General features: G+C 50.0%; 1 protein-coding gene across 9 annotated transcripts in view; it reads right to left on the bottom strand.

Annotated features, from left to right (window-relative positions):
• Nucleotides 1–27989, bottom strand: part of LOC116818148 (myomegalin-like) — a 144658-nt gene that overhangs the window by 31391 nt on the left and 85278 nt on the right. For 8 of the 9 annotated variants that reach the window (XM_075067978.1, XM_075067981.1, XM_075067983.1 and 5 more), the window contains exons 1-9: nucleotides 25812–25974; nucleotides 23060–23141; nucleotides 22289–22380; nucleotides 20813–20929; nucleotides 19973–20110; nucleotides 19496–19608; nucleotides 18496–18623; nucleotides 5484–5566; nucleotides 4908–5131 (exon numbers count right to left, since the gene is read on the bottom strand). In XM_075067978.1, coding sequence (XP_074924079.1) covers nucleotides 4908–5131; nucleotides 5484–5566; nucleotides 18496–18623; nucleotides 19496–19608; nucleotides 19973–20110; nucleotides 20813–20929; nucleotides 22289–22380; nucleotides 23060–23141; nucleotides 25812–25940 — 1106 coding nt within the window. In that variant the 5' untranslated portion in view covers nucleotides 25941–25974. Of the gene's footprint in view, nucleotides 1–4907; nucleotides 5132–5483; nucleotides 5567–18495; nucleotides 18624–19495; nucleotides 19609–19972; nucleotides 20111–20812; nucleotides 20930–22288; nucleotides 22381–23059; nucleotides 23142–25811; nucleotides 25975–27989 lie in introns of those variants that run through there. The other variant, XM_075067985.1, reaches the window with a different exon arrangement.

Below are 27989 nucleotides of genomic sequence, written 5' to 3' on the forward strand. Positions count from 1 at the left end.
AAGTGTTTTTAATGTAACACCATTATAAATGCTGGAGGCCAAGCAGGGTTTGGGGTGGAAGCTGACAGCTTGCAACCCTCTGATGGGTCCTGACCCCCAGTTTGAGAACTGCTGCTCTAGTTAAAGCAGTGAAACCCCTCTAACAGGGGCACAGTTATCCAAGGATAAGAGGCTGTTCAGCTTATTTCACTGTGTGAGCACGGGATAACTGCGGCCATGCTGGACAAGAAGAGGGAATTACAACATCTTCCCTGATTACTACAAGGGGCAGTACAGTAAAGGCCCAGTGAAAGTATAGCTGCCCTAACAGTATCTCAGTGTGAACTACTGAAGGTTATTGGATTTTCTTGGCAGCCAGGAGGGGTGGTGTGACATTATTAATATGAACTGGAAAGATACAGTTCATTGTTGCAACCAAGGTCCTGTAATGGCACCAAATCTTGTAGAAAGGGGATCAAATAAAGTGTCTAAGACAAGGTTATGGTTGGCTGGTTATAATTATGCTATCATTTTTGTATTTAAAGTTATACATATTGGCTCTATACTGTCTGTATTTCAAACTTGTGCTATGCTTCTGAGGGTACGTCTACACTGCACGATTATTTTGAATTAGCTTAAACTGATATTACAAAACAGATCTAATAAAATCGGTTTAGCGCGTCCACAGTGGGATCCCGAAATCGATTGTTTGCGTCCATGGTCCAAAGCTACCATCGATTTCAGGAGCGGTGCACTGTGGGTAGCTGTTCCTCAGCTATCCCATAGTTCCCACTTCCGTGTTGAGAGCACAGTGCCTGATGGGGCAGAAAACACTGCCCCGGGTGGTGCTGGGTACAGCCTCACCCCTCCCTTTGTGAAGGCAGCAGACAACCCTTTGGCGCCTTTTTCGCGGAGTGCATTGAGCAAACGCCATAGCACAGCAATCTTTCCCTTTTTTTTTTCACGTGGTGGTGGGGGGAAATAAACTGAGGAGCTGTTCCCTGAACCACGCCAGACACTGTGTTTGAACCTACAGACATTGGGAGCTCAGCCAAGAATGCAAATAATTTTCAGAGACTGCTGTGGACTGTGGGATAGCTGGAGTCCTCAGTACCCCCTCCCTCCCTTCATGAGCGTCCATTTGAGTCTCTGGCTTCCCGTTACGCTTGTCACACAGCGCTGTGTATCCTGGAGTTTTTTATTCAAACGCTTTGACATTTCGTGTTCTGTAACGGAGCTGGATACAACAGATTTGTCTCCCCATACAGCGATCAGACCTAGTATCTCCCGTACGGTCTATGCTGGAGCTCTTTTTCGATTTCAGACTGCATCGCCAGCCGTGCTGATCAGAGCTCCACGCTGGGCAAGCAGGAAATGTAATTCAAAAGTTCGCGGGGCTTTTCCTGTTTACCTGCCCGCTGCATCCGAGTTCAGATTGCTGTCCAGAGCGGTCAGTGCTGCACTCTGGGATGCCGCCCGGAGGCCAATAACGTCGATTTCCGTCCACATGAACCCTAATCCGAGTTATCACTATCGAATTTAGCGCTACTCCTCTCGTTTGGGAGGAGTTCCGAAATCGATTTAAGGAGCCGTTTAACTCGATATTAATGACGACGTCGTGTGAACGGATACAGCGTTAAATCGGTATATCGGCCATTAACCCGATTTAAAGTCGCAGTGTAGACCTGGCCTGAGTGACACCCCAGACAAGTTGGTGTCAGCTCTGCCTAACCTGCTTGATGGCCCATTAAGGACCGTCAGCTATACAACTAACCCATTGAGAGAAGACAGATACACCTTGTGACTCAACAGGGTATTCAGGAACATGCCTCTTTTATGGACACCAAGCCAGTCAGTAGCTATAAAATCCCTCTTAGTAGCTGTTCTCTAATTGCTCTACCTATAAAGGGTTAAAAAAATCTCACTACTATGCATGGGTAAAAGGAAATGAGTGGGCACCTGGCCAAAAGAGCCAATGGGAAGGCCAGGACTTTTTAAAATTGAAACAAGACTCTCCTTTTGTTTGTCTGTTGTTGTTCTCGAAGAGAAGCAGACAGAGCAGTTATGCTGTGAGAAACTTGGGCTAGGTATGAAAAATCATCAGTATCATACCTAGAAACTATTCATCTAAAGCCCCAGATATGTAAGTAGATCCGGAAATGTCTAGGAAGACATGATTAGGTTTTATGGCTTGTGGATCTCTGTGCTAACCCCAGGTGCTTTTGTTTTGCTTGTAACCCTTAAACTGGACCTCAAGAAGCTATCTTGATGCTTAATCCTTGTAATTGTTTTTTTTAAAACATAGCAAAAAGCCTAAGTTACAGATGTATTTTCTTTCTTTTGTTTTTAATAAAATTTACCTTTTTTAAGAATAGGATTGGATTTTTGTGTCCCTAAGAGGTTTGTGCAAATGTTGTTTAATTAGCTGGTGGCAACAGCTGATTTCCTTTGTTTTCTTTCTCAGATCTTCCCCAGAAAGAGGGGGGAGGGGAGTGAAAGGGCTTGAAGGTACCCCACAGGAAGGAATTCCTAAGTGCGCCTTCCTGGGTTCTCAAAAGGGTTTTGCACTTGGGTGGTGGCAGCATCTACCAATCCAAGGTCAGAGAAAAGCTGTAACCTTGGGAGTTTAATACAAGCCTAGAGTGACCAGTATTAATTTTTCAAATCCTTGCAGGCCCCCAACTTCTGCACTCGAAGTGCCAGAGTGGGGAATCAGCTTTGACAGGAACAATTCAAGAAAATATGTCATTAGCATTAGCCTGTACACAGGCCCAAGAAATAGGTCAGCAATTGGTTGTCCAAATGATTTGGGAAGGCATGCAAGGAAATTTGCTTTTGGAAATAAAAAAGTTGTTGGAAAAATGTTACAGGATGGGAGAGACAATTAATGGCTCGGTGCGTATTGGTAAACTTTACACTGAATAAAGAAGAAATGGTTCTACAAGCACATGCAGTAAAAGAACACCCTGGTCTAACTATTGATACATATCCAGAGGTACCTCTGGGAATCCAGCTAACAAAAAAATTTGGTTATGTATTCCGGTGATCATCGTTCCTGGGCATATAAAGAACATCAACAATGGAAAACCACTGGCATGTTTCAGTGTGTGGCCCACGAAAATTTGAGGTGTGCGTGTTTGCATGTGGATCAAAATTTACAAAAAAAGAGATAAATGTTTTTATTCTCAGACCTAAGGAACCCAAAGATGTATGTTTGATATATTCACTGAACAAAAGTCAGCTATTATATATATGCAGGAAGGGGATGTCTTTGTGTTCGGAATCACTGTCCAATGGTGGCAGTATACTATAAGGAACTGTATTTTATGATGTATTTAGTTAATAGATGTTTTTGCAATATTACAAAAATTATAAATTGCAATTTTGAATACTGTGTTCCCTTATGGACTGTAAACTACTTAAAGTTTAAACCACAGTTGTATCACAGTGCAACACCTGTAACCTTAGGCATGAATAAGACCATGATAAGGAAATCGTTGGCCCATCTTATGTTATATGCACATTTACAATATGTTGCGCAGACAGGAAAGCAAATACATTGAAGTACCACATGATAATACAAAAATCATTCAAGGGCTGAAAACTATTGCAAATGCAGGAGATCACTCTTGGTGGGAAACATCATTAGGGTGGTCGCCTTCTGCAACTGGTATGCTAAATGTAATGGTTCACCCCCTTGTGGTGATCACTGGAATCCAAGTGGCTCTAATAGTGAGCATAGTAGCTTTGGCTTGCTGCATGCAGAGAACTGTTCAGAGAATACAGGAAGCTGGCATACAAAGTCAAATAAGGACCTTGTTAATTATACCCAGGAGGCAAGTCCAAGCTCAGCAGGTCTGAGTATTGGACTCCTGTAACAGTAATGATGGCTTTGGTAAAAGTGTCATTAAGAAGAGGATTGTAAGGTCAGAGGCCTTTTTCTACAGTAAGCAGCAGCAGTCACGTTAGGAGAGCAGCAGCCATAAGCTAAGCAGCAGAGAGTCACATCCTTACATTCTATCTAAATTACATAAAAACAATGTAAAGGGCCGTTAAGGAGGCTCCTGTCCTACCAACCATCACCAGATAAAGAAACAGATCTTAAGAAAACTTTCTTTGACACATTCTGTCTGGCAAGGAGTCACGTATCAACAGCTGTGATTGTGAAATCTCTATTTCTTTATTGTTTGCCTTCACAGTCCCCACTTCTCTATCATTTATCTGTACAGTCTCTGCCTGGTTCTTGGATTGTTTCTGTCCGTTGCAGAACTAATTTTGCAAGATATAAATCAACTAAGGTGGTGGGGTCTGACTGGGTAAAGAATTGTGTTGTGATGGGCTAGGAAGGGTGAAAAACACTGTTTTGTAGGACTTTGGTTAAGGTAGAGCTAAGCAGGACTCAAATGTAACTATATAAACTGGGGTCCAAACAGAAGTGCCCTGGAACCTAACCCCAGGACACAGCCCAAGATCAGAGCTGCCAGACTCCAATCCTGCCAATCACATCGTGCAGAAACTGGAGTCCCCGAATGACCTGATCCTGACTGGCCACCAGGAGTCTGCCTTGTTAGGAGTGGTGAGCACTGTATGCTTAGCTTGTCCATTCTGTTTGGTGACTGTTAATAAACAGAGGTTAAGGCTATTACTGTGTAAGACTCTTTCACTGGCAAAAGGCCCCACAAACCCACAGAAGATTAGGCCCTGAGTCCTAGGAACTGGTTATAGGCAGATGCCTTTCACCCGGACCCGTAAGAACTGGGTAAGGGTGGGGGTGCCTACATTAACCGAGTTATGCCTTGAGCCCACGGAAGGGTAATGGTGAAGGGCCCTAAAAGAGTCTGTGCTCCCTCCTTACCCTGCAGCCTGATGCCCTCACACACACTCATGACCCCAGGCTCTCATGCCCGAATTGCGTCGGCCTGTCCTACCTGATGGAAGAGAGAGACGAGAAGCCAGCTTCCTCCATCAGAGTCTTCAGTTCCCACAGCTCCCCTTCCACCTTCGCCTTCTGCTCCAGGAGCTGCTGGTTCTTGGCTCTGACGTGGAGCAGTTCTGCCTGCAGGCTGCTGTCCCTCTCCAAGGGAGCCAGAGTGAGGAGATCAGGCTGTGCTGCCTTGGCCTCTGGACTGTTCGCAGGGAGCCCTTGGCTGGTCTGGAGGGGGAAGTGTGGTGCCATAGGAGAGGTTACTGCAAAGGGCTAATGCAGTGGTCACTGAGCTGCCTGGGGCAGGGCTGGATGGTGCCCAGGGAGGCCTTTAAAGCACCAACCCTGCAAGCTGCACTCAAAGGCCTTTGGTTCCTGCTGGATTTCTTCACCAGGCCCCGGTTCTCAGCTGGTCAAAGCAGCCAACCTGACTCCCAGCTGTTTAGCAACCAGCAAGTCTCAGGTCAGCTGCACAGCTCCAAGGCAATCTGCCCTGGGTCCTTCCAGGAGCTTCCCTGGCTGCCCACTCTGGCCGAGCCCCGGCAGCACCTTAGCAGAGCAGTGCAGCTCTTGGACTCACCTGCTGGTTCGCGGGGCGGGGCGGCGCCTCCCCCTCAATGCTGTCAGCGCTGCCGTCCTCGGCATCATCCCGTCCAGGCTGACCTAGCAGAGACACCAGGCCATGAAGCATTCAGAGCGAGAACAACCCAGGCACTTCCAGCCTCATCAGAGTTCCCACTAGCCCAGCCACTCTGCAGGCACCCAGTGTGGAGAATGCTGCCAAGGCCCCACAGTGGCTAGAAACAGAGGACTGAGCCAGGCTAGCTGCTCCTGCCCTGTGACATGGCCCCACTCCCTCCCTGCGCCAGACACTCCCATACGGCTCTGGAGGCCACTGGGAAAGCTCTCCCAGCCGGGGCTGCACACGCTGCAGGGAAGTCTACCTGCACTCCCCAGCAATCTACGCCCCATGGTGCCCTCTGAAACAGCCAGTCACCGGCAAGCTAGGCCCAATTCCTGGCTTCCGAGAGACTCAGGGCCATGGGCCTTTCTGCAGAAGATGCCCTGTGCACATTCCTGCCTTTTCCCAGCAAGCAAAAGCTGCAAGCACCCCCCTGCCCCGCCCACACACAATGCCATATACGAGGCCCATTTCTGCCCAGCTCCCTGCAGTTCCCCCCATGCCTGGATGGCCTCTCCTTGCTGCAGGAAGCCTGTAAGCTGTGTGGCCATGACACCACGCAGTAGCCTATTTTGCGTCAGGCAGGCACTCGGGGAACCTGGCTGGGGGAGGAGCGCCCTTCCCCTGGCCCCAACTTAGCCCGACCCCCAACCTGCCATGGCCGGGGCAGCTCTCCAGCCCCAACTATGCCACAGCCTGGACCTGCTGCAGCCGATGGCCTCCTACCCTGGCCCAAACGCAGCTGGGGCAGCATGGCCCAGATCCATCCACGACTGGGGCAGTGTGTTGCAGCCTGGACCCCACTGCAGCTGGGACAGCGCAGTATGAACCTAGGTGGCCATGCCCAGATCCAGCCGCGATGGCCCAGTGCAGACCTGTCGCAGGGCACCCCTCCCTGAACCTAGCCCCGGCCAAACCTGCAGGGATTGGGGGAGGGGCGCCTATTCTGCAGCCCCAGTCCCAAAGCTGCTGCGGCGGGGAGAGGTGCCTCCCCTCCCCCTCCTCTCCCCAGCCCAGGTGCTGTTGTGGGGAGACAGGGCTAGGGGGAGTCCTCTCTCCCTGCTGTAGCCCCAGAGCACCCTCCTGCACCTCAAACTCCTCATTCCCAGCACCACTCCAGAGCCCATACCCCCAGCTGGAGCCCTCACACCACTGCACCCAACCCTCTGCCTCAGCCCTGAGCCCCTCCCACACTCCGAATCCCTCGGCCTCACCCCCACCACATGAATTCTGTTATGGAGTCGCACATCACCTCCATATTGGTGCACATAACAAAATTCGTTCTACACATGGGTGTGAAAAATTAGAGGGAACCCTGCTCCCAAGGCCCTGGGGAGAGTGCTAGACAGGCAAGGACTCCAGTGTAGCACATGCTGCAGACCCAGGGACACTGCATGGCTTCGTTACTGTGCAACGACAAGCAGAATAAAACTGCAGGTTCCACCAATCAGCCAAGAGGGGTCTGGTCCAAAAGGGAGAAGGGAAGTGATGAATAGGGGACCCAATGAGAACCCAACCAAACGACTTTTGCAATAACCCTCTGGGTCAGGACTGGAACTGTCAGGTGCTACTGCAGTACTGATGGATTATAATAATTGTGTTACAAGCTCTCGCTCCCTGATGCCCTCACCCCTAACAGCTCACCGCACAGCCAAGGGCTTCTCTCAGCCTCTGGGCACTCTTCTGCCCAACAGCGCCAAGCCTCACAACCACCAAGGCTCCAGCAGACGCTGCTCTGCCTGTCAATTGTGGTTCCTGACACCGGCTGCCTAGAGCTTGGCAAGATCCATCAGGACAGGAAGGGAAAAGCCAGGAACTGACAGGTCACCGGCTGATTCCAGGGCTGCAAGGAGTGAACGTCTTAGGGAGGTTTGGAGTCAGCCACAGGAAACAGCAGCGCTGGGCCTGATCCTTAACCATGCAGATCAGCATGACTCCACTGCCTTTGACAGATCAACACCGACTCCCATGTGCCGTGGACCTGGCTCCGCCCGCTCCAATATCAGCAGCAAAGAGGGAGGTTACAGGACAGAGTGAACCTCACAGGAAGCCATCCTCAAACACTGGCCATGGCTGGCTAGCGACCCCAGCAGATACCCAACCATCTGAGCATCAGCACTGCACGCTGTCCGTCGCCCCCAGGCTGGATCATCCATGTTTAGCGCCAACAGTGCTGAGGGCAGAGCGCTGGAGGGGAGGGCTGTCCTTGACATGCGGTGCAGGTCTCTCCTCCCTCCACAGGCTGGCAGAGCAAAGTGCTGGCAGCAGAGCATGGTATGGTTGCTCTGCTTTAGCCCTGTTGGCTCAGCCAGAGCCAGGCTGCCTCTGGCCTATCCCAGGGTCACAGCAGCCCCAGCTTCTCATGGGGTATCACTGCCAGCGGGGCAGGATTCTCAGTCTCCCCCAGTCCCTGACTGTTTCTCAAGTTACAAAGTGGGGAGCCCCAGTTTCTTATATCAGACTCTCACTCAGCAGGGCTCACTCCCAGCTGTTCCAGGGGTCCTTGCTTTTGGAGAGGAGGGTGCAGCTGCTCCAAGGCTGGCTGGAGACGGTTATGCCCCTCACTCACCTGCCCTTCTTAGCCCCTCCTGCCCACCCAGCAGAGTCCCCGGCTTTTCAGGGGGTCACACACGAGCTGTCCAGGGGCCGAACACACAGGGTAGTCTCCAGGCTCTGACCCCCCTGCTCTCGGCATGGGTGCAGGGAGGTGGCCCCAGATTCTCCTATGGATTGTGAGGAGACGGCAACAGCCACTTCCAGCTCCAGAACCGGGAGGTCAGACATGGGGCAGCGCTCAGCCCCGCACCAGAGAGGGTGCTGGGGGAAAACCCCTGGTCTGTCCTACAAGTGGGGGGACCAGGGCTTTTTCTGAACCTAGTTGGAAGATATGTTAATGGGAAAGGAGACCCTGTGGCCTGGGCGAAGGTTGACTGCCCTGTCCTCTGCTCATGAATCACTGCAGCTATGGGGAGTGGCCTGTTGAGCAGCAGGGCAGAGACACCCCCAGTTGCTGGAGCAGGATGGGACGCAGTTACCTCTGCTGACCACAGCATGCCAAGCGCTCTCCAGCCCTTCCCACTTCCACAGGATCAGAGATGGCCAGTGGGCAGTCAAGCCATTAAAGCAATACCAGGGATTCAGGGGAAGGCAACGCCTCTCACGCAGTACCTGGCTAACTGTCGGTGCCACACATGGTAAGAGCTGCTGCCTGGCCTCGGCAGAAAAACTGATGCCTTGAAGCATGAGATTTGATTACATTTATTTTAGCTCTTTGTCCATAAACTCAGATTCTAGACTCTGACCTACAGGCAGTGAATTCAGAAATTGTGTGAACAGAGCTTTTCTTTGCTCTGAATTTAACGCCACTTAAGCAGGAAAACTCCCTGGTTCTTGCAATGTGAGGCAGAATGAGCAGAGGGACCACTCGAGCTTCTAAACTTCCCTTCACGAGGTTCAGTATCTCAATTGAGTCTCCTCCAAGCCTCCCTTTTCTCCCCACCGAACCTTCTTTGCAGCCCGTCTTGGGACTGGCACCATTTCAGTTAATTTTTTCTTACAAGTCTATCAAAGCTGAGCTCAGTTCTGTCTGTCTCTCTTTCAAGGTACTCATGCATCCTAGCTAACTATACACTGGCCAGGTGCTATCTGGAACCACCTCCAACAGCTTCTCCATCGCTATCCTCAGAGGATCCCACCAATCCAGAGACCATCAACAGAGCTGAAAAATCCAGTCTATTGTTGCTAATGTGCCTTGCCAGGCACTTCCCTTCTGCCTTCTAGTGTCATTAGCGAACTCCCTGAACTTAACCGCTCTGCTGCCTTCTCCAATCAGTCTATTTCAACTGCTTGCACTCCTTTGCTCCTGCTAAAGTTTCCACAGATCTCCCTGTTTTCACATGCCCAGAACTTTCTGCAGCAGCCATTCTCCATGCTGACGGAGAAATCCTGCCTCCGCTGAACTCAAAACTTACTTCAACAACATCATGATTGCACTGCACCATTGGTCTTGGCACTGGGCTAGCCTCTCCCTCATTTTTTAATGTGGGCAGAACCCGTTAGGGAGTTTTTCCATATATGAGTGTAAGTAAAATACACTTTTTGGACTTCAAGGCAAACATAAGAACAGCCGTAGCAGCTCAGACCACAGATCCATCTAGCCCAGTATCCTGTCTTCCAATGCTGCCCAGTGCCAGATGCTACTGAGGGAGTGAACAGAACAGGGCAATTTATCAAGTGATCCATGCCCACTCACCCAGTCCCAGTTTCTGGTAGGCAGGTTTAGGGATTATTTAGGGAAAATTCGGATGGCTCTTGTTTGAAGCAGCGCTTCAACAGCCAGTGCTGAGCACTGTCCAGTTGAGGATGGACTTGCCATGTATTCTGGATAGGCCAAATATTTCACAGACAGCCTAATTTAGAAATGGTAGAGAGGCTTTATTACAAAATACTCAATGCTATTTTTATTCTTCCATGCTAAGGTGCTTGACTCAGGCCTGCTGCCCTCTGCACTAACCAGCCTGTATACTTCTTGTTTGGAAGGGCCCATACACAGCAGGACAGACACACAGGAAGGGGCATGTGGGTGCCAGTGAGTTTAAGCTGTCTCCCCCTAGCTCTGACTTATGCAGTCTCTCTCAGCTGGCTGTGGGCTGCTGTACAGATCAAACTTGCCTGAGTTCAGAGCATTCTAACCACCATACCCCCTCTAGCTCCTCGCATACCCCTAGGCTGGGGGATGAAAGGGGACAGCAAAGGTCCATACGCTGGCCCTGGGGGCTTCCTCCCCCCATCTTCAGACCCCCATGTCCCACTGGAGTGGCACACAGAAGCTGTAGCAGCCAGGGCCCTGCACCACGTCCCAGGATTCCTGCTGCTGTCTAAGAAGAGATGGTCCCTCATGGCTCCATTCTGTTCCATCACAGTCATATAGGTAGTGCCTATTCTCACTGGTGCTTTCCAGCCATTTCAGATTCAAACCTGTCTGTCTGCCCACTCGAGTCCCCCTCTCTTTTCTGGCATTACACTTTCCCCATAGCTCACTCCCATGAAGTAGGCAGGTCTCCGGTTAGTTTGCCCAAGATGCATTAGAGCTGCATTCTCCACATCAAGTCTTTGTTTAAAATGGTCTGTGTGCCATTCTAACAGCTCTAAGAGCAGCTGATTTGCACATGGCCTGCCAGTAAAGTACCACTGCAAATTTCAGGGTCATTTCCTGCTAGTTCAGCTCATTCATAAAACCAGCCTTAACGCTTATCCCTGCAGCACCCTACTAGGAACCACCTCCCAGCCCCAGCTGCTGCTACCTTTTGGTTTTCTCAGTGTTAGGTCCAACTTATGCCAGCTACTCCAGTTTTGACATGGTTGTTACCAGCAGGACTCTGCTGCCGTTTCTTTGAGCAATGAGAACTCTCTCTCCCCCTCTCATACCCATACAAGTACAGCCTGCGGCAGTCTACCTGGGACATTGGACATCTCAAAACAAAGCGCTATACCGGCATTCTGAGGATTCAATTGCTTGAAATGCCCCCTGCTGCTTATTGCTCTTGGTTCCAATATCCCTTCCATCTTTACATATCTTTTTCCTCTTAATATTTGGTCCAACATTTTGCTAAGGAAAGAAGTTGAACTTACCAGCTGGTAACTGGCAGGGCTGCTCTCCTTTCCTGACTTGAAGATTGGACCCATACTGCTTTTTCCCCATGCTTGTTCAAAGAGTTAGCCATGATTCAGTAAACCTGTTAATTTGCCTATTAGTCTAGGATGCAGGTGACTTGGACTTGCTGGCATATTCTGCAAAGCATTCCCCCTCTGCTCTGCAGCGATCACTAATTATCAGAAGGGTTTCCTTTACCACCTAACGGGCCAAACAAGTTTACACAGTGAGATTTTAAAAAGCAGTTTCCTCGCTCCAACATTTTCCTACCCCTTCTCAACTTACTCTAATTTATTTGCCCCACTAGTGTATTAGCAAAGCCCTCTTTTAGCTAGCCTGGCATTGCTCTGTCCCTCTGCAAGCCGTGAACAAGCCCCACCCAGAGTCTCTGAACTTCACATCCTGGAGCAGCCCTTTGAAAAGCTGTGGCGGCAGGTCGTGTTCCTTGCACTCTCCTGCACTGGGTAGAGCATCGTTTGCACTCGGTGTGAGCTCTGCCAGGTTCCCCTTCAGCACAGGTAAGTTACGACTCCTGCCATTGTGCTAGGCTTGCTGGATGCTGCATTTTCCCCATGTTTGCTCCCCTGCCTGGCTGCACTCAGGAAGCCTGATCCTCCCCAGAGCCCTCCTCCAGCCAAACCTGTGACAAAGAGCCTCTCACGTTCCTCTCCCACTGCTCCATCAGGTGGCGGGGCTCCCTCTGTGGGATGAGCCAGCTGGGTATGTCTCCCACCTTGGCAGATCCCAGATGATCCACTGGGAGCCCTGTTGTCAGCTCCCAGTCCCTAGGTGAATGGCTCTGAGGCAGCTGCATTATCAGAGTCTCCTCAATAATTTGCTTTGGGACCCCCCCGCAGCAAGTGGGGAGCATACAAGGCCCTCGGTGTATTCTCCCTGGCTCCTGGACCTTAGGAAAAGGTGAAAGCTCTCCCCACCTCACATTTCAGGATCAAGCCTCACTGTGAATATTCATATCTTCACACATCATTCCCTTCTGCCCCTCAGCCAATACCAGCCAGCCCTGATGATCTACTGCACCAAAGCCTCCCTTGGCTACTCCAGAAACTCCTCTTTAGAGGCTTCAGTCTTTGGCAAGGCCGCACTGGGATGATTTTCACCATCATTGTCTGAAGAGTCATGCCAATAAATCCATCTAACTGCGATGCTTCCCCCATTTCCACAGCCCTTGGGAACATGGGATCCCGCACCTAGGCAGCCTGCTGGCTTCCTACTACTAGGACAGCTGTTTCTGGAGAAGAGCAAAGGGGCAGTATCCTGCTGCTTGCGTTAGCGAGGTGCTAGTTTGACCACACTCTTAGAGCAACCTCAAGGCTCTCCTAAGCTGCTCCCCACTGTCCACATCTTCCCAGGGCCACTCAGTAGCCAGGAATAGCTGGAGGGAAGGGATAGCTCAGTGGTTTGAGCACTGGCCTGCTAAACCCAGGGTTGTGAGCTCAATCCTTGAGGAGGCCATTTAGGGACCTGGGGCAAAACTCTGTCTGGGGATTGGTCCTGCTTTGAGCAGGGGATTGGACTAGATGACCTCCTGAGGTCCCTTCCAACCCTGAGATTCTATGAATGCACTGCTTTGGTCACGTCCCCTTTAGCATGTCACACGGGAGGGTGGCTGCAAGAGGGCACCTGGCTGAGCTGCTACATGGGTTCTCTGCACATTCGGTTTTCCTCCTGCACAGAAGGGAATGCCCAGGTAGACAACTAAACCAGCTTTATCAGCACATAGCACCAAGTCAGGCCCATCCCTTTCACTGGCTTTCCTGTGTTTCCGCAAACTCCTGCACCTCTGCTACAATGTCTTAGCTAGCCTCCCTGCAAAGCTCACCACCTGTCTGGCAGGCACCAATATGGGGGTCTAAAAAGCAGGCAGACAGGGTATCAAATTGCTTTGCAAAACCTTGCCCCGCTGAGACTACACTTGTAGCACCTAACAGAAGAGGACTTAGAGCGATAGCAGCAAAAGGCCTGTTCTGCTCCTATCAGCGTCAAAGGCAGCAGGAGCAGGCCCAGTTTTGTGATTTCCCTCATCTCTTAACATATTCAGACCCTTGGAGCAGTTTCAGCTGGTGCACAGCAACGCAGCTCCCCTGAGAGCAATAGGGCTGCATGGGGCACACCAGCCAAGCTCGCCCCTCGTTGCTACCGCACCTGGGAAGCCTGCAGTGCACCAGTTGTGTCCTTCTGAAATAAATAGGCAGCAGGTTTAAAACAAACAAAAGGAAGTATTTTTTCCCCACACAACACACAGTCAACCTGTGGACCTTTGCCAGAAGATGCTGTGAAGGCCAAGACTATAACAGGGTTCAAAAAAGAACTAGATAAGTTAATGGAGGGTAGGTCTATCAATGGCAATTAGCCAGGATGTGCAGGGATGGTGTCTTTAGCCTGTTTGCCAGAAGCTGGGAATGGGCACAGGGGATGGATCACTTGATGATTACCCGTTCTATTCATTCCCTCTGGGGCACCTGGCATTGGCCACTGGTAGAAGACAGAATGCTGGGCTAGATGGACCTTTGGTCTGATACAATATGGCTGTTCTTATGTTCTGGCCCCTGGGATTTTTAAAGCAATAGACCCCAGCCCTTGGTCATCTCCAGTATGAAGTGATCTTTCCATACCATGTACGGCTCCTTTTTATACAGCACAGCTTGTCCTCTCCAGCAGCCTAACCTAGCTCTCTCACACAGCTAGGAGACAGGGTCACCCAACGGCATGAGATGCTCACAACACTGACCTCCTCTTACCAAGCCAAGTATTTCAGCTGGCTCAGTTGAAGTTTTAAGCTTCCAGCATTCGCATAAAGACACTTCCTACTGAATATTGCCACTGCCTTAGTCTGAGCCCCATTGAGTTGCAACCCTGCTTTTGGGGGAGGGGATGGCTGAGGACACCAATGCTTGTCTCAGAACATCCTTCAGATTCACACTCTCTGACACACGCACTGAGACCCACACATACTCCAGGGAGTGCTGCTTGATTGGGACTCTGCTCTTATTTAGCTCATCTATGAAAGATGAGGGAAGAGCAAACAGAGCTGTGATAGGCCCGCCCTCCACCTGACAGCAACTAGCAGGGATGTGGCCTACCCTCCAGAGGAAACAGAAATCACTCAAAAGCTCCCTTCCAAGGTTAGAAACATGGTCAGGCAGTAACACAAGGAGAGTCAGCTTTGAAAAATAAAAAACAAAGACAGCTGGAAGGGAGAAAAGTATCCAGTAGGAACACAAGGCTGAGACAGGATGAGAGTGCAATGGGATGGGGCTGCAAAGGAAAACCCAATGGGATTGGGAGCTGCATGTGCAGAGCAGGGAGGTATGGGACCGTGGTGTGTGTGAAACTAGCCTATTGTGTTTGACAGAAAGTGGAGAGTCATTAACAGGCAATCATCGGACAGAGCTACTGAGAAGTGGAGCAAGGAGAAAAGGAATGCAGTTGAGCAGGGTGCTGGGATGTCACTGCAGCTGGGACTGCCTAATGCCCAGCATAACTGGGCCTGAGCCTGCCATACAGGATTCTTTGTAGCAGAAGAGCCCAATATGCACCGCTTCTCTTTAGGTGACAAAAAAGAGGGAACTTGGCAGGAGTCTACCAACACCCGAAAGGTGTAAACACCCTGCAGAGAGGGGAATTATCCATGCCAGGGGAGGGGAAGGAGCAACAGTTTTTAAAAAGGGAAAATTGAAACAGTCGGGAAAACAGGCCTGCCAGGGCAATCTGTCCTTAGACCATGGAATAGACTTACTGGGACAGCAGCTGTTGGGATTTACACTGGCCTGGCCAAAGCACAGATGCTACATCACAGGGAAGAACTCCAGAGAGAAGGTAGAAGTGGATGGGCTAAAAATAACCTGCCAGGTAACTGTTAGATCACATTATTTGGACCCTTCTGGCCTTGGAATCTATGAATTTCTCCATATCTGGGCCTAATTCCCTCTGCCTTGCACCAGTGTAGCAAGTGTAAATCCTGCTATTCTGAGTGGGAAGCGTAGTACCCCCACTTTGGCTGGCACAAGAGACTAAGAGCAGTCTGTACTGCTAGGGGTGGCTACAGGTAACGCACTCAGACTCTCTTTTAACAAGGAGAGACCTCTCTCTGCCTGTGGGTCAGCTAGTCAATGGACTGGCCATTTATTTGCAGCTGCAAAGGATTGTTTAGACTCCACCATCTATCTTTGCAATGGCTTTTGGGATAACCTGGGAACCAGGCCTGGCACAAGCATTGCCCCTCAGCACAGCTACAGGCCTGCATACTCTGCCCCCCCGCTGCCCTCAGGAGGCCACTGTTGGGTGGCCGGCAATTCAATTTTTGATCCAAAAAATGGGGAGGGATCAGAAGACTGGAGAGAAGCAAACACTCCACCATGTGCCCCCAAGGAAAGAAAAGGGATCTAGCCATTCTCCTTCTGTACCCTGACAGTAAAACAATGGAGCATGGGGGAAACCATTACACATCTCACTGCTATCAGAATCATGAACAAGCAGGAACTAAGATTTTGCTACACAAAGCTGAGTGCTTTTTTCACTTGGCTCAGTGGCTGAAGGGGATGCAGCAGATGCATTATATCTGGACTTTTAAAAGCATGCAATGCTCTCACATCACCATACTCTTAGAACTGAAGTCAGCTTTGATATAAATACTAGTATGTGGACAGAAAGCACTCAGAAGGGGCAGCCAGAAAGGCTAACACCACAGGATTATGCTAATCCACATAATAGCAGTGCAGGACGGAGAGTGCAATGGGGTGCTGCAGGGACTAGTCTTAGCTACAGCCTCTCTTTATTGAAGCTGGGAATGGGAGCACAGGAATGAAATTCAGATGAAACTAAAATGGGGGAGGATCAAGAGGGAGATGTGCTCCAGGCAGAAAATACAAGGTTCAGAGGATTGATGACCTAGTGGCCATGGGATTAGCCCAGGACTGAGAAAACCCTAGTCCAGTCCCTTGCTCTGCAACAGACTTCCTGCATGACCTTGGGCAAGTCACTTAATCTCTGTCAGTTCCCCAGCTGCAGAATAGGGCTAATAGCACTGCCCGACCTGCCAGGGAGTTATGAGGACAACTGCTAAAAGGGTTTGTAAAAAATCTTTTACATAGAACTTGGAAAGAACTAAGCTAACATCTCAGGAACAAGTCCAAACCCCAGCTCCAGGGTGTGCTGGGAGGCCAGGATGCTGAAAGGAGCAAATCAGACACAAAACTGCAGCATGACAAAACTGGAAAAAGAAAATGCAGTGACGGCTCAGGGCTGCATATGTAAAAGCGTCTTCTCATCACGTGTCCATTAGGCCATGCCAATAATGACTTCATTCTGTTCTGGGCACATTACCAGATATTGATGAACCGGCGAGAAAGTCAGTTCAGAGAGGGGTGACAGAGTTAGCAGGGTAATGGACTGATGAGGAAAGATTAAAAGCTAAATCTGCCTGGGATAGCTAAGGGGGAACACAACATTAATATCCGCAGGGTGTAAGCAGCACAGAGAGCGTGTGTGATACACAGATGTAGCTAGGAGTGGTGGGATGAAATTAAGAAAGGGGAAATCTAGATTAAATATTAAGAGAAACTTCCTTGCAATGAAATGTATTAGGCTGCGAAAGCAGCCCCCAGAGTAGTAGTGGAATGGCTATCAGTCAGCACATTCAAACAGTAGCAAACACGCATTGGAAAAGTCCTGAATCAGCCGGGGGAGATGGCCTGGACACATCTAGCCAGGGCTATTCCATCCCTGCCTAGGACTCAAGGGTGGAAAGCACACAGGTGGGAAGACGGTTAAAACACATGAATGGTTTGGTCTCCTCCTGACAGAAGCGTGAGAGCTGCTCTGTCCCTTCTACATGGCAGTGTGCAGGGAACAAGGACACCAAAGGGAACTGCAGCTCCTCAGCCCAGGTTGTTCTGCCATCCCAGCTTGAGTCCTCATGTTATTGCCCGCTGTTGAGAGGATGGTCCACATAAGCACATGTAAGAGACGGAGTGGGTGGCTAGGCGATGTACTGGATCTATTCCCACCCATGCTCACAGAGAAGTAAGAAGTGGTAGACTTCCCCTCTGCCACTCAAAGGACGGCCACTGAAAAGCTGGTGCGGGAAATCCCTGCTAGGTTGGCTCACCTGCTTTACGGCAGTAGGAATACCATTATGAAAGAGAAACGGAGGGCCTGGAATAGCCATTGCACTCATGAATGGAAATGCCCACTTGCAAAACAGCATAGAGCCACATATGCCCAGAGGGGTCCTGCAGCCTGACCTCAAGTGTTCAAAGCAGCACAAGGAACGAGGGTCTACTGGTCACGGACTGGAGGGGCATGCACAAGCTGAGAACACGAAACAGACTCATCATGGCCCATGCCACCCTGAGAGGAACACGCCCTGCCAGGTCAGACTGGGCTTTGTCACCCCCAACCACTCTTAGCCTCAGCCTTTTGTCCTGAGAGGCTGGAAACTCTTTCCTTTTGCTGCACAGAGGAGCTTGCTGATGATTACAACCCATCAGGACAAAGTTTAGCCCAGGAGGAATGAGTCATGTTCCAAGACTGGCAGAGAGACTGCCTCAACCACAGAAACGGAAGAGATTCCAGTCAAGGCTTCCACAGGAGCTGGAGCTGGCTGTAACCTAAAATGGGTCGTTTCTTTGTTAGGCCAAGAATCAACAACAGTGATACAGCGACTACCAAAAGAGGCCCTCCTCTCTGGCTGCCATTGTCTTTGTCAAAGTGAGAACCTGCTTCTCCCCAGACATTTTGCTCTCTCTTTACTCTGTCATGTGGTTGCAGAGGCAGCCATTGTCCTAGGAGCAGCCCTTAACTGATTGGGAAAGATTTGGAGGAAAATAAAAATACACACCCATGCATTTGTGAGATGGCACAGAACATTTAAAATCGCTTTCACAGGGAGGGAATCTTTATTTGGCCCATTGGGAGAAGAACGAAGGGAGGAGTAGGAGAAAGATGGAGGTGGATCAACTAAAATGGAATGACTCAAATGTGCAAATACATTTCATAACCTCCTCTGAAGGTCAGAGACAGGTACATATATGAAACACACATGGGTTGCACGGATCGCCATTTCCAGGGCAGCTCTAAATGCACCACTCCTATCATATCATTAGTAACAAGTCAACCCTCCCAGAGTCAGTTAGCCAGGCTTGCTCAGTTAGTGACCAGTTTCCATCCAGAGCAGGGTGAAGGCCAGAGCTCAGAAGGCATGCTGGGGTAGGACTCTCACACTCTGCTGTTCCCCACCTCCAAAGGTGCCCAGGGTCTCCAGCCTGCGCAAATGCTCCATGCTTCTGCCAAGAGACTCTTCCAGTCGTCCACGCAGCGCCTGGACCCCCTCCAGCTCCACCTGCAGAGTCTGGCCTCTCTCAGGGCTAGTTAGACACGTCATACAGAAAGGGAAGAGGGTTAGACAGGCTTCACGGAATGTCCACACTAGTAAGGACACAGAGTGGTGCCGGCTCACGTCTAACCACCACTTACTCAGAGCACTGCTCATCAGTGCTCCAAAGGTAGATCCAGCATCGGCCCCTTCCACTTCTTCTAACTTTGACCAGAACCAGCTGCAGGCACCGGGCCCCAGCACCCACCCCCCACATGGGTCAGGCACAGACTCGTACACCCACAGAGCAGTTCCCCCAGACTCACCCCCAATCCCCTGGGAAGTCAAGGCAAGGACAGTGGCTTCCTGGCTGTCGCTAGTTATCACCACTGAACCAAGTACCAAGAGAAACTCCATGTGTGTGTGGCTCCTTCAGCCCCGCAGACTGCTCAGCTCCCCATCACTACCAGGGTTCGCATGGCAGAGGGTAGCAACATCAGTCACGCTGTCGTGGAGGGGAACGATCTGGACAAACCACTAGAAGCCCCAAGCAATTTTCAAATCAGTGATGTAACAAAGGGACATGCAGCCTCTCTGAGATGTCAGGAGGCAAGCAAGGGGAAGCCAAAGGGGCAGGGAGAAATCAAGGGGAGAGGAGAGAGAATCTGAAAAGGAGCATTAGAGCTCTGGGGTGTGATTAACTCCTGCTGTCTCACCCGACTCATGTGATCTCCTCTGCCATGGGAAGGATGCTGCCTTTAATCAGCCATGCCCCAGCAGCAGCCCACTGAACAATTCCCTGCTCACACAGGTTCACGGACATGCTAGTGCTTCAACTTTTCCCTTTGAACAAGTCCCCCAGAGGGAGTGCAGCTCCTCCACCTCACAGGACCACATGGCAGCAACAGCACAAGGGCCCCCTACCTGTCTGGGTGAGCATGGAACTTCACCAGACTGCTGTACAGCTGCCTTTCTGCTTGCAGAGCTTCATTCAGGCAACTCTTCTCCACCACCAGCCCTTCCAGCGTCAGCAACAGCTGGGAAGAGCGGAGACAAAAAGCTACAGGTAGAGGTAGGAGCTGAGCAAGGCCTTCACCCCCACCTAGATACACATGAGAGGCAGAGTCCAGCCAAGAGACTGGATTGGTCATGTCAGAGACATGGAGACAAGGGGCTGACTTCCGCTTGTGAGGGGGATCCAAACCACCTCTCCGTGCCATAAAGAGGGTCTGAGCCCCTCTTACACCTGCACCTACACTGGCACACTCCCTCCCAGGCAATAGCATTACAGTGCAGAACTTGCAATAGAGAACTAACTAACTGCAGGAACTGGAAATGGGCCTGAGCCTGCACACCATGAGATATCCCCTCTGCAGGAGATTTCATCAGAGCATGCACTACCTGTTGCTGTCTGTTCCCTGTAGCCTCCTGTCCTCGTGACTCTGCTTTGGCTACTTTCTCCCGAAGCACCAGGACTTCTTGGGTCAGTCGTTCCACAGCTGGGATTTCTTCGGGGTCAACCAGCTGCATCTGCAGGTCCTGAAAGCCAAGGAGAGCAGAGTTGGCTGGAGATCAGCAACAGGAGACACCCCTTGAACTTCATACAAATCAATGCGAGCTGGAATGACAAAGGTCCCTAGAGACATTGCAGATTAGGGTCACTAACAAGGGGAACTCCTATCCCTTCCAAGGGCGAGCCAGAGAATTCAGAAGAAAACCACACTTGAGGGTGTGCAGCACCAACATCCCAGAGCAAGTCTTACTGTTGCTTTGTGCTAACAGGAGCCTGGCTCAAGACTCCAGACAGGATGCAAGGCACCCTGCACGTTCCAGAACTCCTAAACAAGGTCCAGGATGCACAGCAAAGGCAATCCAGGAATAACGAGATCCCCAAATGAGCATCTGAGCAGAATGATGGGAGACTCCTACATAATGAGATGTCAGATGGAGCCCTGGGTTCCCAATTCTTCATGTTTTACAAGAACCATGGAGTGAGGCCCAGGATGCCACGCCCAAGATGTTACAAGATCCATGCATGAGACCTCCAACACAGTTCAGGAGTCTCCTCATGCATCCACCTCGTTGCTAATCTCAATGGAAACCTGGCTTCCTGGTTCTGAATTTTAGAGTATGCTGGAAGCCAGCTAGAGGTCGTGAGGTGGGGGGAACTGGAGGTTCTTCACTAGCATCCCTGGGCAGAGATGATCAGACAGTATGTCAGGAGAACTGTAGAGGTCCCACCTTTATAAGATCCTCCTTGCTCTGGATGTTCCTGGTCAGGGACTCAATATCTGAGGCCTGCACCTGCAGCTCCTCCTCCTGTGCCGTCACCAAAGACTGAAGAGAAGAGAGCTCCAACTACAGAGCAGACACCACGGGGTCAGTGAAAACTCCACAACCCAGACACATGCCATTAACCCTCCATGCCACTGCCTCAATCATTCCACCCCCATGCCCCTAAGCTGTGGTGCTGGCTAGAGTCGTGAGTAGCCTCCTTCACTCAGTGGAACACTACTACACACTGTACGATGCCTATCTGAAGCTAAAGACAACATTTCTGAGAAAGGGGGAGGAGGGCCAAACTGGGCCCAGGAAGGAAACTTTCCTTTATTCTCATCAAGTCAGCACTGCAACCCCATAACCAGACCCTTTGTTCACCCCTCCATCAAGAGAGGTGCCTGTGGAGTTGATGGTCCCATTGCCATCGAGTTGAAGGACCCACATCAATCTGTCAGCTGCATGACTATGACACCACGTGGGGACAATCCCTAGTCCAGTGGTCCTCAACCTATTTATCATTGTGGGCTGTGCTGGGCTGCAGGTTGAGATTCACATCGTGCCTCCTCCTTAAACCTCCCCACACAGATCTCTATGCCCAGTGCCTCCTGCCCAGAGACCCCTTCACAGAGTGGGGCCAGAAGTGGAGCCTTGGGCAGGATGGCAGTGACCCCAGACTCCACTGTGCAGGATCGGGGAGCTGTCCGACTCTGGACTCAGGCGTGCAAGGCCGGGTTGTAGGGCGGCAGCCCGGACCCCAACCCTGTGGGGCTAGTCAGTAGCTTCAACACCAACCCCAGCCCTTCCCGGGCCAGCCGGCACCCCCGGGCCCCACCAGGCTGGCTGGACCATCCAGACCCCACAGTGCTGGGTGGCCAGGCAGCCAGGAACCTGAACCCCATGTGGCCCAGCGGCCTGCAGGTTGAGAATCGCTGCCCTAGTCAGTAGTGAGCACAAAGGTCACTATACCAGAAACCAGAGCATCCCCGGGATAAAGTATAGGCCAGCTACTCACAACTGTAATGATCTAGATGGTTTCCATTTAGGAAATAAGCTACTCTGGGGTGGAACACAGCAGCAATTTAACAGTGCATTGCTCGTGATACGATGTGAAAAAAACTATTCCTCTTGCATTTTTTGTTGGATACAAAGAGGCTGAATGTAATCGCTAGAGCTGAAAATCTGACAAGACACCAGGGCTAGCACCTTCCATTCCCATGCAGGGTCCTTACCAGAAACCAAATAATAATTAACACTCAGTGCTTCCAAGCTCCATCGTGCTGGGCACTATACAAACACCGAGCAAGAGACATCCCATTCCCCACAGGGTGGGAGTATGAACACAGCATGGCTGATTGAAGGCAGGCCAGGCAGGATTTGGTCTCGAGTGAAACAAGCCTCAGACTGCAGACGCTCAGGGTCTCTCCACAAAAAACTCACCCTGCTTTCTCTTTCCTTTCTTGCCATTAGCTCCAGTTCCTCTCTGGCATTAATAAGCTCCTTCTCCAGCTCAGCAGCTGTCTCCAACAGGCCTGGAGAGGAAACCACAGCCCAAAGAGTTACACTAACGCAGGGCTTGAATCATCAACCACACACACCCTGATTTTTTAACTGCAAGCATCAGAAACAGAATCTTTTCCAAATTAGAGCTCAAATCTTCAACAAGTTGATGGCATTTGCACCCCTACCATAGAGATGAATTTTCAAGGCCTTTTCTAATGCTCCTGCTCCCATAGTGATCCTCAACTACCAGCCGTCCCAGCTAGAGTCCATTCCCATTCCCATTCCCAATGTCCTCCCCTCCAGAATCCAGTGGCCCCAGCCCTGAGAAGAGTTCCAAGTATCCCCGCCTGCCCTCCCAGATTAACCGCACTCCTCCCAATCAAGAAGGACAGGACACTCTGATTAGCCCAGTCACAGTGATCAGCAAACACCAGCTCCCCCTCTCACATCAACTTCCTCCACTCAGCACTGGAGTCCAAAACCTGCCAGTGATTCCCAAGCACCAGTCTCCCAACCCAAATCCAAGCCACAGTCATTTAGAGCCCCAAGTTTTATCCCCAGCCTCACAACCTTGGGGAAGGATGACTCCAGTCAATACTCCTGGTTAAAGTTCTTTGCAGGCTGTTTGTCACATGAGACAGTTCTCCCCATGACAAAAGCCTTGGGTTACCTTCGTACCAACTGGAGAGAAGCTGTTGCTGTACTGACCTCTCTCCATCCTGTATTTGCTGTCCTGTCCCTTGGAGATTCCGGTGGTTGTAGCATTCTCACAACCTCCTGGCAGTAATTCCTGAAAACAAAGTGATCGCTGGTTTTTCCCCCTTAAAGATCACCCTGTGCACCCTGCACAGTTTAGATCCCTCTGCACACCTCCAGGCCTCACTGCCCAGCACAGAGACCAAACACGATACATGCTCCTGTACTGGTGTCACATAGACCATTGGCCAAATGGGGTTTTCAGTTATGGGGGAGCTGACCAGAGGACTGCAAGTTTTTGGGGGATCTCAGGATCCAAAGGAATGGAGGGAGATGAGCGCAAATGGGCTGAGAGCTTAAATCTGGTGTGAGAAACAAGCTTCAGAAGTCAGGAAAGGGACTCTAGAGAGAGGTGCCCGGAGCAGGAAAAAGAGGTTCTTGGACACTGTGTTTGGGTTGCACCAAGTGGGACTAAGTAGCAGGGACACCAGAGAAGAGGCTGCAGCAACAGTGCAAGAGATGATCAGAGAATGGTCTAGGGCTTTAATAGCTAGAATGAAGAGGAAAGGATGAACCAAAGCTGCTGTCCTGAAAAAGCAGCAGGATTTAGCAATGGTCTGGATGCAGGAGGCACACAGAAGAATCAAATATGCCCACAGGCTGTATGTACGGGCGACAGCGACAGGCCAGGGGATTTTCCATGATGGGTACCAGTCTTCTATCAGAGCCTTGCCTTCTTCCAGACACCTGCTAAATTGGACACCCTGGGGGTGCTGGCAATGAGCACAACAGTAAAGGTTACAAAGCCACTCTCAAGTCAGCCCTGTTTACACTCCCCCAGAGCCCTCTGAAGAACTTTTCTAGGCTGAGCCACACCAGCTAGCTACATAGCAGAGATATTTCTCTGTGCAACTCAGTATCGAGAATTCAGAGGTTAACAGTGGAGTTCAGCCCAAATGCACGATTTTGGAAAGGTTAAGGAAAGTCTCTTCAGCCTGAGATACTGGGGAGCGGAGACAAACCACCAATGGCCTATTAACTCCTTCCAGCCTAAACTCCACCATTCTAAACCCTATGACATGTTTTACAACTTTAAACAAAAATTAGACATTTGTTCACCAACATACCATTGAAATGGTTCCAACAAAAGCAGCCTGGGTTATGATTAGTGACAAACGGTGTGACGTTGCACTCCATAATGTTTTATGGAAATATGCTTATAAGTGTAAATATGATGTAACTGGAATATGCTTTCTGTAAAAAGGTTTCTTGTAAGGCATCATTACAAAGTTTATAATCTACTGAGTGTGTTCATCCTATTTGTTTGCATGTATTATTTCTTTGTCTATATCTTATTCTCCTAACTCTAAACTTGTATTACTAATGTAAACACATTTAGTGGAAGCCTTTAAGGGTGCTTCAGAATCAATGACCTGTGAATGGGTTTGTTTATGTGCAAGCGTTCCTTCGTATAAACCAGTCCAGGAAGAATGGTAGAATCCATCTTAAACCTGATACTTTTCCATTTAGAAGGAGGAATGGGGATTCAGACAGACAAAAGATTCCCGCCTTGTGCCACAGCTATAAAAGGGAGTGGAAGAGAACAAAGCAGGCGGCCAGTAATGAAAACCCCCCAGTTACCACCTGAGCTGGAACTAACAAGGACTGTACCAGGGGAAAGGATTGGGCCCAGACTAGGCAGGTATCTAGTCTGTGAAAGAAGCTTATCTGAGGGCAAGATTTTACCTGTAAACAGTTTCTTAATGTATTAGTCTTAGACTTACGTGTTTTTGCTTTATTTTGTTTGGTGACTTACTTTGTTCTGTCTGTTATAACTTGAAACCACTTTAATCCTTCTTTTAATACTTAATAAAACAAAAGTGATTTTATTAACTGAGAGTAAGCAATTAATACCTGGGGGAGCAAACAGCTGTGCATCTCTCTCTATCAGTGTTATAGAGGGCGAATGATTTAGGAGTTTACCCTGTATAAGCTTTATACAGAGTAAAACTGATTTATTTGGGGTTTGGATCCCACTGCGGTGGGTCTGGAGTGCTGGAGGCAGGTGATCTGCTGAGCAGTTTTTGGTTAAAGCCTGCAGCTTTGGCGGTATGGATCAGACCTAGGTCTGTGTTGCAGCAGGCTAGCATGTCTGGCTCAACAAGGCAGGGTTCTGGAATCCCAAGCTGGCAGGGAAAATGGGCTCAGAGGTAACTTCAGCACGTCAAGTGACAGTCCCAAGGGGGTCTCTGTGAGAGAATCCATCACAAAGGGGTTCCTAGTAAAGCCGATTTAAAAACACTTGACAATTGAGGATGAATACTCCACATTGCCCACACAAGCAGCTTCTGCTCTCAGCTGATCTGTGAGGAAGGAGCTGCAGAGTGACTGAGAAAAAGCTGTGGGGTTCAGATCAGGATGTTCTGATCTCATCTGGACTCCCATTAGCAGGGAGGGTCCTTTTTGGTTTGTGCCTGGCACAACAGTGTCCAGATCTGTGAGTGGGCTCCTAGGCACTATAGCAATACAAATAGTAAAGATTAACAGCTGCCAAGGGCCTCCATGTGATACACTCAGTGCTCAATCACTCCTCCCCTGCAGTATGTCTCATCACCCCCTTTCTGTTATCTCTCTGCATCTGCTTTCTTCTCACAGGCCCCTCTCTCTCTCCCTCTCCCCCCTCTCTGCTGCTACAGCAATCACTTCTCTCCCCCGTCCTGAGGCAGCATGCAAAGGACAGAACAATCCAGTGCACAATTCCTACTTGAAAGGGCTGCTTGTCTTTCTGGAGAACCCTGCCATCAGCCGCTGGGCTCTTCCCCGGCTCGTTCCCCACCAGCCGCTGGCGCAGGAATTGTACTTCATCGCTCTTTTCTGCCAGAGCCTGCACCATCTTCTCAGCAGCCACCTGTCACAGCAGGAAAGCACAGCAAGAGGAGAGAAGCAGAGGTGACCAAGAGTTGGGTCTCAGTTGCCTACTGGCACAAACCCTGGCCCCAACTCCTTGCTCTGGCAACATACGGACAGATTTACCAATCACTTGTTGCTGAAACAGAGATCAGGAGCTTTCCTTTCCAACCCTAACCAGGCACTTTACTGTGGGCTTTGTGGTAGCATACACAACAGTCAATGCTACAGCACTGCCTTCACAGCCCCCTGCTTTCCCTTACCTAGCCTTTACTGAGTAACTCTTCAGCAATGCTACCAAACCTTTGACTGGGATGGTGAAAACTCGCCTATGGCATGGGGGCTGCGGAGTGCAGCAATATGGGAGGAGGCCTGGAAGGACAGAGGGGATGAGGATAGAGGACAGGAGCTGGAGGAAAGAAGGGAGGCAAATGCTGTGAGGAGATAGCTGGGAGCTTGGCTTTTTAATCCTGTTAAAAACAAAAATTCAATGCAAAACTCCAGTGATATTTAAAACTGACTAATTTCAATGCACAGAATGCAGGCATATTCTGAGGGTAAGATTCTTGTGGAAATATTAATATATGGCGATACACCTATCTCCTAGAACTGTAAGGGATGCTGAAAGGTCATTGAGTCCAGCCCCTGCCTTCACTAGCAGGACCAAGTACTGATTTTTGCCCAGGATCCCTAAGTGGCCCTATCAAGAACTGAACTCACAACCCTGGGTTTAGCAGGCCATTGCTCAAACCACTGAGCTATCCCTCCCATTGGTAGTGCACACAATAGTCCTGAGTACTAGTTTGACTGTTAAATACAGCTAACATACAATGGACAGAGCTCCACCCCTGCTGTCCCTCCACCTTTCTGATTCTGTGCAAGGGAGATGGCTCAGCCCGGCAATGGGGCTTGCCTCTGGTCACCTGATGTCACCGCTGTGGGGGAGGGCTCCAGGGTTCACCTTTCCCATGACTGCTGGCCAGGCAGTGGTAGTACATGTGCACAGAATGCTCCGTGAATGTGCACAAGCCAAGAGCTGCACACTTTCCTCTCCCCAACCCCACAATACGCACATGCAAACCCTGATCTGGGTGCACAAGAAGTGCTCTCAGGTTTCACAATGTAGGCCCTTGGCGCATGTGGACAAGCGAATGGCACGCTCAGAATTATTACCGTAGAATTTCCTACAGACGACGAGTTGATATTTGTAACCTTACTCTGCATTAAGATGGATGAGGGGGGTTGTCATAAATAGATGGTTAAGAGTTAAGGTCTCTTTTACCTGTAAAGGGTTAAGAAGCTCAGTGAACCTGGCTGACACCTGACCAGAGGACCAATAGGGGGACAAGGTACTTTCAAATCTTGGTGGAGGGAAGTCTTTGTTTGTGCTGTTTGTTTTGTTCGCTGTTCGTCTTGGGGCTAGAAGGGACAATGTACACCAGGTTTTCTCATCTTTCTGTTTCAGTCTTTCATGTTTCAAATTGTGTATGCCAGCAAGGCGGTTAGTCTTATGTTTGTTTTCTTTCATTGTGAATGCTTTTCCTTTTGCTGGAAGTTTTACCTCTGTTTGCTGTAACTTTGAATCTAGGCTGGTGGGGAGGTCCCTTAGTTATATTGAATTTGTCCTATAAGCATTTCCATCTGATTTACAGAGATAATTTTTAGTTTTTAAATTAAGAAAGAAGTTTCTCTTTTAAGACTGATTGATTTTTCCTTGTTTTAAATTCAAGGGATTGGGTCTGACTCACCAGGATTGTGGGGTGACGGAGTGGGGGAGGTTACTCTCTTTGTTGTTTAGATCCAAGAGTTGGTCGTTGTGAGAACCTTCCAAGACACCCAGGGAGGGAAGTCATGGGGGAAGCGGTTGTCTTGGGGGAAGGTTTCCCAACAAGATCCAACCTCTTGGATCTTTAAACAAGGAGGGGTTAACCTATCCCCCACCATCCGTTCAGCCCCACCAAGCCCTGGTGGGGTGATGTTCAAGGTGAGGTCTTCTTTCTCACTCCGTTTTGCGAGGACATTTTTAAACGATTTC

This window comes from Chelonoidis abingdonii, chromosome 7 (genome assembly GCF_003597395.2).
Source record: "Chelonoidis abingdonii isolate Lonesome George chromosome 7, CheloAbing_2.0, whole genome shotgun sequence".
NCBI lineage: Eukaryota > Metazoa > Chordata > Testudines > Testudinidae > Chelonoidis > Chelonoidis abingdonii.